The following is a 16,532-nucleotide window of genomic DNA, read 5'->3' on the forward strand; positions in this document are numbered from 1 at the left end:
TGTGGCAGAACGGGAACTGCTAATCTGGAAAGAACAGATTTGTTGAAAGAAATTTGGAATAACGCAATGTAGAATGTTTGACAAACCCCTTACATTGCTGATCCGTGATGGCATGTTGCATTCGGCGGGGAAGCGACTTGTATTTTTTTTTCCTGTTTACTTTGCTATGATTTGGGCTCTGGGTGACTATTGCCAAGTCTCTTTGTGCTTTTAATTAATGTGTTTTACAGTTATTGTAATGAGCCATTTGCCTCGTAATTCAGATTCCACGACCATGGAAGCAGACGCCTGGTGTTGATATTGTTTTAGCATTGCCTATTTCAGTTAGCCCCCTGCAGTATCTGTATCAAGTGTGGTCATGACGGGATCATTCAGTCACACCCAGTACAAAAATGCAGTAGATTTACCTGCCCCTGAAATAGCGTCTTGGGTGCTTTAGATATCGGCACACCCAGATCAGGAAATACAGATCAGCTAGCTAGCGTGAATAGGCTAATGAGTGGCTATCTCTGTATTCCCCATACTGGTTTTCTTCAGTCTGTTGCTCATTCTAAGCTGTTCAGGGCAGTGTACATGCTCTCCCCTCCCATTTTATCTTCATAATCACTCTGCGCAGTGTTCCCTCTAAGCTGAGTTAGTGTGAGCTCGTTCACAGTTTTTTAGCTTCTGACTCACACATTTTTGTCTTAGCCCCAGAGCAAACCAATGTATACAGTAGCTCACAAAGTAGAATTTTTGCTCACAAGACTCCACAGCTTAGAGGGAGTTTTGCCTGCGAGATAAGTTAGATTGAGAGACAGTGAGTGGCCTAAGGTCACACTTTAGTTTAGTTTATTTGTAATTTGTATCCCGCCCTTCCCACCAGGTGGCTCAGGGCGGCTTACAGCATATAAAATCTAACATAAGAATATAAAAATGTAAACATTCCACACAGTTTACATAGTTAAAATTAAACATTTCACATAATTTACATAATTAAAACATTAAAAAAACATACAGCAATCCTATAAAAACTACACTCAGTATCAAGATTTCAAGTGCCAGTTAGTTGTAAGCCAGCTGGAAGAGGACTGTCTTACAGGCCCTGCGGAATTGAGTGAGATCCCGCAGGGCCCTTACCTCTTCCGGCAGCTGGTTCTACCAGGAAGGGGCCATTACGGAGAAGGCCCTATCCCTAGTCAATGTCAAACGGGCTTCTTTTGGCCCGGGGACAACAAGGAGATTTTGAGTTCCCGATCTCTCTGGGGAACATGTGGGGAGAGATGGTCCCTCAGGTAGGCAGGTCCTAGGCCATATAGGGCTTTAAAGGTAATGACCAGCACCTTGTACCGAACTCGATAAAGTATTGGCAGCCAGTGCAGAACCCGAAGTCCCGGCTGAATGTGCTCCCATCTTGGGAGCCCCAATAACAACCGGGCGGCGGCGTTCTGCACCAACTGCAATTTCCGGGTTCGGCACAGGGGCAGCCCCATGTAGAGGGCATTGCAGTAGTCCAACCTCGAGGTGACTGTTGCATGGATCACCGTTGCTAGATCGTCACGCTCCAGGAAGGGAGCCAGCTGCCTTGCCCGCCTAAGATGGAAAAATGCGGACTTGGCAGTGGCTGCTATCTGGGCCTCCATCGTTAAGGAAGGCTCCAGTAGTACCCCCAAGCTCTTGACCCTATGCGTCGCAATCAGCGGCGCACCGTCAAAAACTGGTAGGGGAATTTCCCTTCCCGGACCCCGACGACCCAAGCAAAGGACCTCTGTCTTCGCTGGATTTAGCCCCTTCTCCTCCCTTGAATAAATTTATTTACTTTAAAAAATATTTTTAGCCCACCTTTCCCTTACAGCTCAAAGTCACTTACAGTTCCAAGATTAAAAATATACAACATACAATAAAAAACATTTTAGTTTCCCCACCCCCAAGAAACTGCCTGTCACTTAAACCCCATTAAAATCTCTCACAAATAAAACAGCCTTACAGTGCCTCCTAAAAATCTCTACTGACAGCATCCCGTGAAACTTCTGAAGGTGGCAGCCGCCATGGAGAAGGAATGGACTCTAGTACAGGGGTCCCCAAGCCTTTTGAGCCTGCAGGCACATATGGGATTTTGAGAGAGGGTGTGATCACCATCCCTAAAAAAGGCTTCCATAGGAGGCAGAGCCAAACCCCAAATGGTTTCCACATGAAGTGGATCCAAAGATGATACCTCCCTCCTCACATTCATGTGAAGAAATGTGACTAAGAAACCCCCAAGTGCTTATCATAGCTGCTGATCCTCCAGTGGGAAATCCTTTTATTTGAATGAGGGCAGCCAATCACAAATGCTGTTTTACAGTAGCCCCACCCACTTTATGAAAAACTTCGTGGGCATCATGTTGGGTCACCCAGTTCTACTAGATGCTCCTTAAGTGAGGAAACAACTAGAAGATGGCAGCCAGAAGGCTGAAGCTGGTGCAGAGGGAAATATGGAGAGAGGAGGACCTTCAGATTTATGGCCTTTGGGCTCTAAAGGGGCCACCAAATTTGTTACTGCATAGCAGAGTCACCTTACCTGGTTTCCTGCACCTCCAAAGTGACCAGGACACCTGGAATTTTCTGTTAAGGCCAGGCCTCAGATTCAGCAGGAGCTCATAAGAGCACAGCTCCTGAACCTTTCTGAGGGTTCCCCCTCTTCCTCCCCACCTACCTTGTCCATTGAATAGTCGGTGCAGCTGCATAACAATCCCTGGATTAGGAGAGCAGGTAGCCTGCCAGCCGTGCTCCCAGCAGCCCTCATTAACCCCTGAAGAAGCCCGCACCACCCTTTCTCCACTTCTTATGTGATTTTGAGCAGCATGTGGCTTTCTGGCCTTTTGACTGGCGGGGGGGTGGGGGTGGTGGTGGTGGTCCAGGAGAGCCCAGGCTCTCCTTTCTTGCATTGGGTTGATTTTGGCTGGGGTGTGTGTGGCATATGCTAATGAGTTATGCTAAGGAGCTCTGTCACCTATTTTTTTTACAAAATGACCCCTGGTTATGGCTATTATAAGTCCAGGGAACATCATTCTGATGAATTGACCTTTTGGCCCTTACCTTACATATATCGTGAGCAATGATCAGCACAGCAAATTACCTAGTGTATTCCTCATAAATAAGCCTTGGAAGCTTGGCCGTGATACATCAGTTAGGTACTTCCACAGTACTTGGACTTAATTCTGTAGAGCTTGCTGTTTCCAGAGTTTTTCCTGCACATTCCTAATGGGTTAGGAGCAAAGGCATCCTAACCTGGTTCAACACATGCAGGAGGAACCAGGAGGCAGTGCAGTGGCAGCAGGGCTATTTTTGAGCTCAAATACCCAGGAATGCCGTTCTGGCTGGCTTGGCATCTCGGGGTGTGGCCTAATAAGCAAATGAGTTCCTGCTGGGCTTTTCTACAAAAAGCCCTGCGTATGAAATAATGACATCAGGGGATGTGACCTAATATGCAAATGAGATCCTGCCGGGCCCTTTCTACAAAAGTCCTGTGTGAAACAATGGTGACATCAGGACTTGAGGTGTGGCCTAATATGCAAATGAGTTCCTGCTGGGCTTTTTCTACCAAAAAAAGGCCCTGGCTGGCAGAATGCCAGGCTGTGTGATATTTGTGCTGTTAGATTCTGCCCGTTTATGTGCTGCTGAAAAAGAGAGAAGAGGTTCCCTCCTGACCCCTTAACAAAGCTATGCTGAGGATGTTGGGACTTGGATGAGCCAAAAATCTTGTGGAACAGGGACTGTGTAAAAAGGTGAATTGTGTGAGACGGAGTGCTTGAAGTTTACTGGATATAACTCATGGTGCCGTAGTTAAAGCGGAAAGTTAACTTAGTGTCCGTAAGTTTTTGCAGCTTCTCTTAAAGTGAAAAGGTTTCTTTTTAAGGAAGCACAGAAGACACATTCACGAAGCAGAAGAACAGTCACAAAGAGAAGTTCTTTCTTTGCAACAGAGGGATTCAGATCTCTTTCTTTCAGTAGTCACTGTGTACTGGGTCTGCCAGAGTTAGGGGTAAGAGGTTATATTATCTCAGTCTTCATCCTTCAGCATGCATAATAGGAAGCTTTTTCTGCACCACAACCCAATCAGCCCACACCCTCGAGTGATTCAGAATAAACCCAGATATTTATTTGGCGTGTTTTATTCTCTCCTTCTTTCAAGGAACTCATGGTGGTGCACATATCCCATGTTCCTTTTTCCCTTACAACAACCCTGTGCAGTAGGCTGGGCTGAGAGAGAATAACCAGCCCAAGATGAAACAGTAAACTTAATGGCAAGTGGGGACTTGAACCCAAGTCATCTCTGTCCTAGTCCAGCTTTCTAACCATTCCACATTAAAGAGCCAGGTTGGTGTAGTGGTTAAGAGTGATGGATTCTAATCTGGAGAACTGGGCTTGATTCCTCCCTTCTCCACATGCATCTAGCCGGGGGTGACCCTGGATCAGCCACAGTTCTCTCAGAGCTGTTCTCTCGAGCAGTTCTCTCAGAACTCTCTCTGCCCCACTTACCTCACATGGTATCTATTGTGGGGAGAGGAAGAGGGGAGATTGTAAGCAGTTCTCTCAGAACTCTCTCTGCCCCACTTACCTCACGTAGTATCTATTGTGGGGAGAGCAAGAGGGGAGATTAAGCCACTCTTGAGACCCGAGTGAAGCTCATGGTATAAATCCGATCTCTTCTTATTCTTGGTCCAGTAAAGGAGGGCCAAACAGTCCAAACATCTACTGGCTGATGTTGTACATCTCCCTTCAGATGCAACCTCCTTTTCTAGGATAAAGAGTTGTAGTCAGTAGCAGGAAGTGTGGGGAGGGACCATGGCTCACTGGCAGAGCATCTCCAGTTAAAAGGATCAGGTTTATAAATGTTCTCTACCAGAAGAAGACGACTGAAGATTTATACCCTGCCCTTCTTTCTGAATCAGAGACTCAGAGCGGCTTACAATCTCGTATATTATCTTCCCCCACAACAGACACCCTGTGAGGTAGTTGGGGCTGAGAGGGCTGTCACAGCAGCTGTCCTTTCAAGGACAACCTCTGCAAGACAGCTGTGACTGACCCAAGGCCATTCCAGCAGGTGCAAGTGGAGGAGTGTTGGGATCAAACCCGGTCCTCCCAGATAAGAGTCCGCACACTTAACCACCGCACCAAACTGGCTCTCCAGAGATACTGGAGAGCTAAATAGTAGTCAGCACTGACATTGACAGACCCAAGAATCTGATTCAGTGTAAGGCAACGTCATGTGTTCATGTATGTGTATCCAGGAATCTGGGCCATCAGTAAATAGACACAGGAAAGGGACTGGGCCTTTCACTACCGAACAGCTCCTTCCAAAATGTCCCATGGCACTTGACATGCAGACTTAGTTTGTAGGCTGCCAGTTGCTGATCCCTTGTTTAGGGAGACCCCGTCCTCTCTATTTATAATCCATGCAGTGGTCACCTCCAGGCTAGACTACTGTAACTCACTTTATACTGGCCTATCCCTGAGCAGCCCCGTAGCTATGGCTCAGTGGTAGAGCATCTGCTTGGCATGCAGAAGGCCCCAGGTTCAGTCCCTGGCTTCTTTAGTTCGAAGGACCAGGTGATGGGTAAGAGCTCTGTCTGAGACCCTGGAGAGCCACTGCCAGTCTGTGTGGACAATACTTTGACGAACCAAGTGTCTAATTCAGTATAAGGCAGCCTCATATGTTCATGTGTCCCAGATTCAATCTCTGGGACGTCCACTTAAAGGGGTCAGATAAGAGGTGATCTGGAGCATCTCTCCCAGGACCCTGGGGAGCCTCTTCCAGTCAGAGTACATAACACTGACCTTGTGTCTGATCTTTGGTTTATCAGCATACACACATGAATGTACATAAAGTTGCCTTATACTGAATCAGACCCTTGGTCTTTCATGGTCTTGTCTACTTTGATTGGCAGCAGCTCTCCAGAGTCTCAGGCAGAGGTCTTCCACATCATGTCCTACCTAATAGGAGATGCCAGGGATTGAACCTGGGACCTTCTGCATGCCAAAGATGCTCTACCACTGAGCCACAGCCCCACCCATAAGGCAGCTTCATGTGTTCAAACCAATCCGCCTTGTTCTTCATAACTTGGGATCCCAGCTTTAATAACGTGGCTGCGTTCCTGGTCCAGGTTGACAGTAAACTATCTCAAAAATGTGTTTTGAGGTGGAATTCTAGCAGGAGCTCCTTTGCATATTAGGCCACACACACCAGATGTAACCAATCCTCCAAGAGCTTACAAGGCCCTTTTTTGTAAACTCTAGGAAGATTGGCTACATCAGGGGTGTGTGGCCTAATATGCAAAGGAGCTTCTGCTAGAATTCCACCCCTGGTTGCCGTTATCTCAAAATAAGCAATTGTAGGACTAAGCATTCTGCTAAGCATTCTTAAATTTAGCAAGATGGAAATGCTGTTGCTATCAATTTGTTAGCACTCCCTGTTTTAGAAACCTGTGTGTGTCACGCTATCCCAGAGAAAATGGATACTAGAGCATGCAGCAGATGAGAGAAGCCGCTAACGGTAGTGTAATGGGAAGTGTCGGGAGTTCTCAGGTGGCTGAATCGAGGTGTGCTTGAAGTACAGAATTGTGAGTGCACTTTTAACAAACCCGTCTTTCCCCTGTGAGGTTTGGAAAGTCAGAAGTCTCTGCAGTTCTTCCTTCTCAATCTGTTTATCATTTAGCCCAAGATCAATACTCCTAAAGCAGAATAGATTATTTTGTTTATTTATGTACTTATTTAGCCTGTTAGTGTGATTTATATTTCCCAAGATGGTTGGGTCATTGGGTGACTTGAAATAAAGTGTATGTCCCTCCCCCCCAAATAAAGAAACTGATAGTTCAGTTTAGCCTTATCTCATCAGAGCTTGGAAATTAAGCAGGGTCAGCCATGGTTAGTATTTGGATGGGAGACCACTATGGAAGACTGGGGTTGCTACTCTGAGGAAGGCAATGGTCAACCACTACTGCTTATCTCTGGCTTTTAAAGAACTGGTTTGGTGTGGTGGTTAAGTGTGCAGACTCTTATCTGGGAGACCCGGGTTTGATTCACCACTCCTCCACTTGCACCTGCTGGAATGCCCTTGGGTCAGCTGTAGCTTTCACAGTTGTCCTTGAAAGGGCAGCTGCTGTAAGAACTCTCTTAGCCCCACCTACCTCACAGGGTTGTGTGTGTGTGTGGGGGGGGTGGGATGGGGGGTGGGATGGGGGGAAGAAGGTAAAGGAGATTGTGACTGCTCTGAGATTCAGAAGGTAAAGGAGATTGTGACTGCTCTGAGATTCAGAGTGTAGGGCGGGATATAAATCCAGTATCATCATCTTAAAAGCCCATGGTTCTGGGGTTGCCACCAATTAGTGGTGACTTTTGATGGAACACAATTCTCCTCCTCTGTATTTATACATTTCTCCCTGGTAGGAACCCAGTGTAGCCTACAACCTTGTTCCCCCCTCTTCCATTTTATTTTCAACGCAACCTTGTGTGGTAGGTTAGGCTGAGAGAGAGTGAGTGGCCCAAGGTCACCCAGCAAATTCTATGGGAGAGATTAGTTTTTTTAAAAAAGCTTCCTCCCTCCTTACACTTTTAGGCAGCTGAATAAGCAGTAATTTCCAATTGCATTTCTGTAGAATTATGCTATTTACCCTAATGTCCTTCAATAAAATTTTACCATGGTCTAAGACCTTGTCTGGGGTCAGTTTGTGATTTCTTGAATAATTGCAGGTATGAATTCCAAGAAGCTGGAATTCAGTCTTTGTGTTCATGTTTTATGCTCTGGAGCAGGGTTTCCCAAACTCTTCTTTCCCGTGGCCCGATTATTTTTACACTTCTCCTTCGTGGCTCACTAAAATTTGGGGGTGGAGCCAGGAGACTTTGGGGGTAGAGCCGGGAGATAGGAATGATGTCATTTCCTGTGGTGTCACTTCCAGGTCAAGGGCCAAGTGATGTCACTTCCAGGGCACACTGAACCAAAACTCCCACCAAAACCAAAACTCCACCTTTTCCTGTGATGTGGTGTGGTGGTTAAGTGGTTTATACCCTGCCCTTCTTTCTGAATCAGAGACTCAGAGTGGCTTACAATCTCCTATATTATCTTCCCCCACAACAGAGACACCCTGTGAGGTAGTTGGGGCTGAGAGGGCTGTCACAGCAGCTGTCCTTTCAAGGACAACCTCTGCAAGACAGCTGTGACTGACCCAAGGCCATTCCAGCAGGTGCAAGTGGAGGAGTGGGGGATCAAACCCGGTTCTCCCAGGGCACTCCCCCAAACCTGCCTCTTTTTCTGAAGTAACTTTGTTTTCAGAAAAATCTCTCTCATTCCTGACCCTGCAAATGGGAAACAGTACTCTGGAGCATCCTACAAATAACTAATGGGTAAAGGAGCAGGTTTTTGGGTGCGTCTAGGTTCTTAACTAAATGATGATGATGATGATGATATTGGATTTATATCCCGCCCTCCACTCCGAAGAGTCTCAGAGCGGCTCACAATCTCCTTTACCTTCCTCCCCCACAACAAACACCCTGTGAGGTGGGTGGGGCTGGAGAGGGCTCTCCCAGCAGCTGCCTTTTCAAGGACAACTTCTGCCAGAGCTATGGCTGACCCAAGGCCATTCCAGCAGGTGCAAGTGGAGGAGTGGGGAATCAAACCCAGTTCTCCCAGATAAGAGTCCACACACTTAACCACTACACCAAACTGGCTCTCCAAATCTAAAATCCAAATCTCTTGTAACTGGAGCTGGTTCTTTAACTTTTGTATCGAAGAATTCTTCAGTTGTTAACAGAAATCTCATTAGACTTGGAATCTTGGGTACATCTGCACTCTTCCTCCCTCCTCACCCAGTTCGCTCCCAATTCTGTTCCTATGGCAACATCAACATTAACTACATTTGTAGTGTTTACACACACTGCTCAAGATTGGAATAAACTGCTCCTATTTCCTCTTGGGTTGCTCCAGATAATAGATCAAGATGGGTAGCCATGTTAGTTTGTCTGTAGCAACAGAAAAGAGCAAGAGTCCTGTAGCACCTTAAAGACTAACAAAATTTGTGGTGAGGTATGAGATTTCATGAACAGTGACTCATGAAGAGGACTGCAGATTTATACTCCGCCTTTCTCTCTGAATCAGAGACTCAGAGCGGCTTACAATCTTCTATATTTTCTCCCCCCACAACAGACATCCTGTGAGGTGGGTGGGGGTGAGAGGGCTCTCACAGCAGCTGCTCTTTCAAGGACAGCTCCTGAGATAGCTATGAATGACCCAAGTCCGTTCCAGAAGCTGTAAGTGGAGGAGTGGGGAATCAAACCTGGGTCTCCCAGATAAGAATCCACACACTCAACCACTATACCAACTGAAGGCTCATGCCCCCCTCAGATTTTGATAGTTTTTAAGAAAATGCACCAGTATATTCTAATGAGGTGCTTCCACTCCAAACACTCCTATGAACTCAAAGGGCTGAGTCCATAGGAATTTTTGGAACGGAAGCACCTAATTAGAATTTTTGGTGACATCATGGAAGAGAGTTCTCAAAAACAGAGATAAGTAACAGGACCCCAAGATTCGTAGAAATACTAGTCTCTTGAGCTTTACAGCCACCAATAAGAGTCCTTGACCTGAAGAATTTTCCGAAACAAAGATAAAGAAATCCAGAACCTTCACCCGTGGACACATAATAAGACTGTACTTTCGGAATTTATAGTACCTTGCGTACTGGTACATTTTCTGGAATTGTTTGGAGGTTGTTATTCTGAGCCCTTTTCTTTTTCTTGAGTGTAGTATTGTATGAGCGTGGTTTATAAGCTTGATGAAAGAAGACAGAGTTGATGTAAAACAGATCTAATTGTTTGTAAATTCTTTATTGTACTGTATTAGTCACAGTCGTTATGCTTGTTGCTGTTGTATCCCGTGTCTCCTTTGTGTAGTTCTTTCACATCACTTACCATCTGGTCCCTGGGGAAAGGGTCATGATTACTGCGGGGCCCCACTCCCATCCCTCAGCAAAGCCCTGAGGATATGCCTGGACCTACCCAGAGGCTGAAGGGCAGGGAGAGGGTCCCTTTCAGAGGCATGTGCTCAAAATAGAATCTTCCCAGTGCAGCTTCTGGGATTGGTGGGGAGTCTGAGAAAGAAAGATTCCTGACTTGCTTCTCTCTCTTTCCCTAACATGAGTGCCCCAGTAGGCTTACTTTCTCTTTGGGGGGCTGTGGATCCCACAAAAGCAGTAAACCAGGCAGTCATTCCTGCCCTTCAGCAGATGTGATGTGGGCTTGGGGCCCCTCGTGCTGCCTGAGTGATGGCTGTCGTCATAAAACTGGCAGCAATGGCTTCCACCAGGAGTCCTTTTGTAGAAAAATAGATGGTGGAGCGCCTTAGCATAACTCATTAGCATATGCCTCCCCTTGCCAGCCAAAAGCAACCTGATGTAAGAAAGGAGACCGCAGGTGAGCGAGGCATGCTTGGGCTGGTTAGAGATCCAGCCAGCCCAAGCAGGCCTCGCTCACCTGGGGCTCTCCTGGGCTGCCCCCTCAGTCAAAAGGCCAACAAGCCACCCGCTACCGAAAATCACATAAGAAGTGGGGAAAGGGTGGCGCAGAGGTTAATGAGGACTCCTGGGGGTGTGGCAAAGCTCATGGGGGCTGGCTGGCTGGCTGCCTGCTCTCCTAATCCAGGTATTGTTATGCAGCTGCACCTACTATTCAATGGACAAGGTAGGTGGGGTGGAAGAGGGGGAACCATCAGAAAGGTTTAGGAGCTGTGCTCCTGTGAGCTCCTGCTGAATCTGAGGCCTGGCTTCCTCTTGGAGAGCCAGTTTGGTGTTGTGGTTAAGTGTGCGGGCTCTTATTTGGGAGAACCGGATTTGATTCCCCACTCCTCCACTTGCACCTGCTAGCATGGCCTTGGGTCGGCCATAGCTCTGGCAGAGGTTGTCCTTAAATCCAATATCATCATCTTCTTCTCTTGCTGGGCAGCTTGTTAGTGGGCACTTGCCCCCAAATAGGGTCCATCCCAGCAGGGGCCCCCAGGGCAGTTGTCCTGCTCGCCCTGTGGCTAAGGCCACCCCTGGGTCAGAGGTTTGAGGCTGGGAATTTTACTTTCACAAATGAGGTTTTTCTTTGCAAATCTTAGGTGATTAGATATGAGGGAGCACTGCAGTGGATTGGGTAGAAGGCTGCAGAAATGGGCACAACAGACGTAGGCTGGGGATTTTCTCGCTTTAATTCCGTATTGCAGTTCTCTGCCAGGGCTCTTCAATTTCCACTCCCCCTCAGTGAATTACTAACATGAGCAGAGACTGTGAACCTCTTTGCTGGAAATGGAGAGAAAGTGGCTCATTAATTATATGGGTAGCTGTATTAGCAAAGCAGACATCATGGGGGGGCAAACCTGGGCTGTAGTTTATCCAGTTTTAAAGATTTTTATTAGTTTCCAAGAAAGAAAAGGGGAAAGGGGAAATGGAAATAGAAAAGAAATAATACATCTTTCAATAAGAATATAGTACATTCTGGGTGTATCATTAAAATCAAAAGTTTTTACAGTATTGTCTGTTTAACATCACATCCTCATGTCACATATAAAATATTGTACATATTGTAGGTCCTCGCTTAAGCTCTCTACTTTGGATTGTATTTCTAATATATGTTAAAAGGTAATAATAGCAGTTCACACCAGTAAATCTTAAGTATCCAGCCAGACATATGGCTTCTCCCAGTATTTTCTTGCTTACCTGGGCTGTAGTTTTAACTGCGAGGCGCCCGCTCCCTCACTGGGTGCTGTGAAAGCCTTTTGGTCTGTTTGCAAAGGTGTTGAGCCCTTTAGCTTGGAGAAATGATGACTAGGGGTGACATGATAGAGATTTACAAGATTATACACAGGATAGAGAAGGTAGAGAAAGAACTAAGTCCTTTTTTCCCTGTCTCACAATGCAAGAACTCATGAGCACTCGGTGAAATTGCTGAGCAGTCAGGTTAGAATAGATAAAGGGAAGTACTTCACCCAAAGAGTGATTAACACATGGAATTCACTGCCACAGAAGGTGGCGGCAGCTACAAGCATGCACGGCTTCAAGAGAGGATTGGATAAACATATGGAGCAGAGGTCCATTAGTGGCTATTAACCACATGGTATAGATAGAACTTTCTGCCTGGGGCAGTGGTGCTCTGTATTCTTGATGCTTTGGCGGGGGGGCAATGGGAGGGCTTCTAGTGTCCTGGCCACACTGATGGACCTCCTGATGGCACCTGGTATTTTGGCCACTGTGTGACAGAGTGGATTGGATAGGCCATTGGCCTGATCCAACATGGCTTCTCCTATGTTCTCTTAGCTCTCTGTGTGTCTGTGTTTTGTACTCTGAAAATTCAGATTCAGTGGTAGAGTTGCCAGGCTAAGCCTGGTATCTAGTGAAGAGGCTGAGGGCAGAGCAGTGGATATTGGAAGTGTTGCTGAATCACTTCTGGGATAGCTCTAGGAATCACCAGGAATAAAAAAACCCTGTTTTTGTGGTAGACCGATGGTCTTGTATAAGGCAGTTTCATATGTTCAGAGTTAGGGGGAAAGGCTTAAGGCAGAGAAGAATCTTCAAATTATACTTCCTAAACTGTGCAGTGGGAGATAAATACAATAAAATACGGAAAATATCAAGACCGCTATATCTGCAATATGTATTACAGAATAGAAGACAAGGTCCTGTGTTGGGCAAGAGTGGAGAGAAGGCTGAAATCCTGCAGGGATCTCACACAAAGCTGCCTTGTACTGAATTAGACCCCTTGGTCTATCAAAGTCAGAATTTTCTATTCATATTGGCAGCGACTCTTCAGAGTCTCAAGCAGAGGTCTTTCCCATTACCTACTGCCAGAACTTTTAACTGAAGATGCCGGGGATTGAACCTGAGGCCTTCTGCTTGCCAAGCAGATGCTCTACTGTTGAGCCACAGCCCCTCACATTGCATTCCATTGGCATGTCTGTTGTTTGGACCAGGGTTACCCTGCGTTGGGAGTAATAGCTGAGGTTTGTACTCTGGTTATGTGGGGAGAAAGAACAGGAGTAGCAAAATCTGTTACATACAATGAATGGCTAATTTCCCACTAGCCTTACCTTGCTCTCACTCTCCTCTTCTCCGCGGGGCTTCCGTGGGATTTCACGCAAGCTGCCTTGAGGCTGCAACTCACTGCACCTCTTTCGTGCAGCAAACAAGATCCTCTAAAAACCAGTTTGTTTGCCGTGCAAAAAAGGCGAAGCTAGTTGCAGCCCCAGGCAGAGAGTGTGGAATCCGACCAAAACCACATGGAGAAGGAGTGTGAGAATGGCATAAGGCTAGTGGGAAATCGGTCAGTCATTCTGGTGTTCATGGAGGATGGAATTTGATGGCTTTTCTTAGCTGCCTTCTAGCATGCAGTTTCTTAATGCTGCCCTGCAGAAACCACTGAGACCCTTTGTGTGTTACCATGGCCGTGCCTGTGCATCTCTTCTGTTCCTCTGTGTGATGCTAGCACGTGATGGAAAGTTAGGAATGAGCAGCCCAGTCTATCTATGAGATGGCCATTATTTCTTCTTCTTGATGCTGGACGCTCATTGCAGTTCTCTTCCTTCCCTCACCCCCCCCCCCCAGCTATCCATTGCAGCCTAAATCCAAATGGTATCGATCTCTCTGTCCACACGGAAGGCATTAACCTGCAGCTTGAAGGCGAGAGGGTGGAATCGTCCTCGCTCAAGAAGGAAAACTCGTCGAAGTTGCCTGAGTCGAAAGGAACACCAAAGAGGCAGCAAATTGAGCCAGAAGCATCTAAGGTAGGCCATTTGACTAAATTAATTAGTCCGTGAAGGGAATGGCAGGCAAAGGTTTTCTTAAGAGATGCTGTACAGAAAGGGAATTGATAGAGACAGACCACTGCCAGCAATCCCTGTGTAAACCATGCACACATTTATGCTAATGCACTAAAAAGATTGCACAGGGAACTCTTGTGTATATTTATTATTTATTGTGAGAACTCACATTTGGCATTTCCTAAAAAAGGACCCACAACAGCCAGTCTTTGGGCTGCAGAAACATGTTATCAATGGCACTGTTGCGTATTTTCAGTTGTGCAAAGAGGCTGTCTTACAGGCAGGAACCCACAAGAAAATCATGGGGGAAATCCTTCACTGGTCCCTGCTTTGCCGCCTAGTTTCAGATACCTCTCCCCAGCCACCTTTCTGGCTTATGATACCTGTCCCCTCTTACCCCTCACTGCAACCTCCTCTTTTCCTTCTATACCCTACTTCTCCTCCCCATTGTCCTCCTGCTAACCCCTCTTTCCTTAGTCTGACTTCACCGCTCCTATCCCCTGCTTGCCTACCTTGTTACCCCTTTCAGTTGGTTGGCAGGAGGCACTATAAGCACCACTGCCTGCCTTCTTTTGGGGCTCCCCTCCCTGCCTCAAGCTGTTCATGTGGTGGTGTGCTGGTGAAAACAGCTCGTCCTCCCATCACTCTTCCGGCTTTTCTGGGCTCCAATTCACCCATCCCCTGCAACTCTGCCTGACCTCCCCTTCTGTCTCTATCAATTCCCTTTCTGTACAGCATCTCTTAAGAAAACCTTTGCCTGCCATTCCCTTCACGGAGAGCCAGTCTGGTGTAGTGGTTAAGTGTGCGGACTCTTATCTGGGAGAACCGGGTTTGATTCCCCACTCCTCCACTTGCACCTGCTGGAATGGCCTTGGGTCAGCCATAGCTCTGGCAGAGGTTGTCCTTGAAAGGGCAGCTGCTGGGAGAGCCCTCTCCAGCCCCACCCACCTCACAGGGTGTTTGTTGTGGGGGAGGAAGGTAAAGGAGATTGTGAGCCGCTCTGAGACTCTTCGGAGTGGAGGGCGGGATATAAATCCAATATCTTCTATCTTCTTCTTCTTCTTCCTCTATTTACCCTTCAGTGCTCCTCGGTTAAGCCCATAAGCTGCCTCCATTTTTTCTTTTCAAATCTCCCTTGTCAGTACATAGCCCCAGTCTGCTGATTTAAGCATCCACAGATGGGCCATGTTGAGACTTAGACATGTTGATGCTGCCTCTGTTGATTTCTTGTTCTGATACATTCGGCTTGTTAGATATAAAAAGTTGCCAACTCCAGGCCTTGCATAAAATCTTGAGAAAAGCTAGGAACAGTAAGCAGTATGAACAATGCCCTGATTCATTAGAGCCAGTTTGGTGTAGTGGTTAAGTGCGCGGACTCTTCTCTGGGAGAACCGGGTTTGATTCCCCACTCCTCCACTTGCATCTGCTGGAATGGCCTTGGGTCAGCCATAGCTATTGCAGGAGTTGTCCTTGAAAGGGCCGCTTCTGGGAGAGCTTTCTCAGCCCCACCCACCTCACAGGGTGTCTGTTGTGGGGGAAGGAGATAAAGGAGATTGTAAACCGCTCCGAGACTCTGATTCAGAGAGAAGGGCGGGGCATAAATGTGCGGTTTTCTTCTTCTTCATTAGCTTTGTACACATGTAACAAATAATTTGTGAACAGTGTGCCCATGATTTTTCTTTGTGTGCATGTTGAGCAATTCTTTCGTTGCATTGACTATGCTGTTTTAAATCTCACATTTATCCAGGTGCATTTCCATGGTTTTATATTTAAAGTGAAAACACACTGGTTTAAAGTGGGGTGAGAATTGTGGGTATCTTCCTCCAATCTGGAGTCATGTCTGATCCTAAGACGGTGTCTTTCTTGGACTGAGGGACTTGGATGTATTAACAGCTGTGCCTGTCAGCCAGCTGTATTGGAGAAGGGGAAGAGGGCCCAATGCCTCCTTTCTTTCTCTTCCATGAGCAGGCCTCCACATAAGAACATAAGAGAAGCCATGTTGGATCAGGCCAATGGCCCATCAAGTCCAACACTCTGTGTCACACAGTGGCAAAAAATTTTATATACACACATACACTGTGGCTAATAGCCACTGATGGACCTCTGCTCCATATTTTTATCTAAACCCCTCTTGAAGGTGGCTATACTTGTGGCCGCCACCACCTCCTGTGGCAGTGAATTCCACATGTTAATCACCCTTTGGGTGAAGAAGTACTTCCTTTTATCCGTTTTAACCTGTCTGCTCAGCAATTTCATCGAATGCCCACGAGTTCTTGTATTGTGAGAAAGGGAGAAAAGTACTTCTTTCTCTACTTTCTCCATCCCATGCATTATCTTGTATCTCCACTCATGCAGGAGGCAAAAGAGGCAGTCTCACATCCATCCCTCTCCAGCCACAGAAGTCCCTCAATCTTGGGAATAAATTTTCCCAGGATTGAAAATGGCTTCACAGGTGAGGGGAGGAGAGGTAAGATCATTGGTGCTTTTGGCTGGTTTGTGGGATCAAAGCTGTTAGATCAGGGCCAATTCCTCACTGGTATCAGCTCCGCCTCCGCTCTTCTTCCTGCACTGGCTCAGGCAATAGATTCCCCACTCATTACTCTGCGGGCGTTGTGGTGACTTCCTATTACTGTCGCAGCAACAGGATGCTGTTTTGGAGTTCCAGTTGCCAGACGGGAGTAGGAAATAGCCCCGAAGCAAGAGGCACCATGGGAGTGACTGGTGGGGA

General features: G+C 46.8%; 1 protein-coding gene across 5 annotated transcripts in view; it reads left to right on the plus strand.

Annotated features, from left to right (window-relative positions):
* Window positions 1–16,532, plus strand: part of SAMD12 (sterile alpha motif domain containing 12) — a 309,305-nt gene that overhangs the window by 20,708 nt on the left and 272,065 nt on the right. For all 5 annotated transcript variants that reach the window (XM_060243285.1, XM_060243287.1, XM_060243283.1 and 2 more), the window contains exon 2: window positions 13,590–13,768. In XM_060243285.1, the coding sequence (XP_060099268.1) occupies window positions 13,590–13,768 (179 nt within the window). The remainder of the gene's footprint in view (window positions 1–13,589; window positions 13,769–16,532) is intronic.

Source organism: Heteronotia binoei, chromosome 7 (assembly GCF_032191835.1).
Source record: "Heteronotia binoei isolate CCM8104 ecotype False Entrance Well chromosome 7, APGP_CSIRO_Hbin_v1, whole genome shotgun sequence".
In the NCBI taxonomy this organism is placed as follows: Eukaryota; Metazoa; Chordata; class Lepidosauria; order Squamata; family Gekkonidae; genus Heteronotia; species Heteronotia binoei.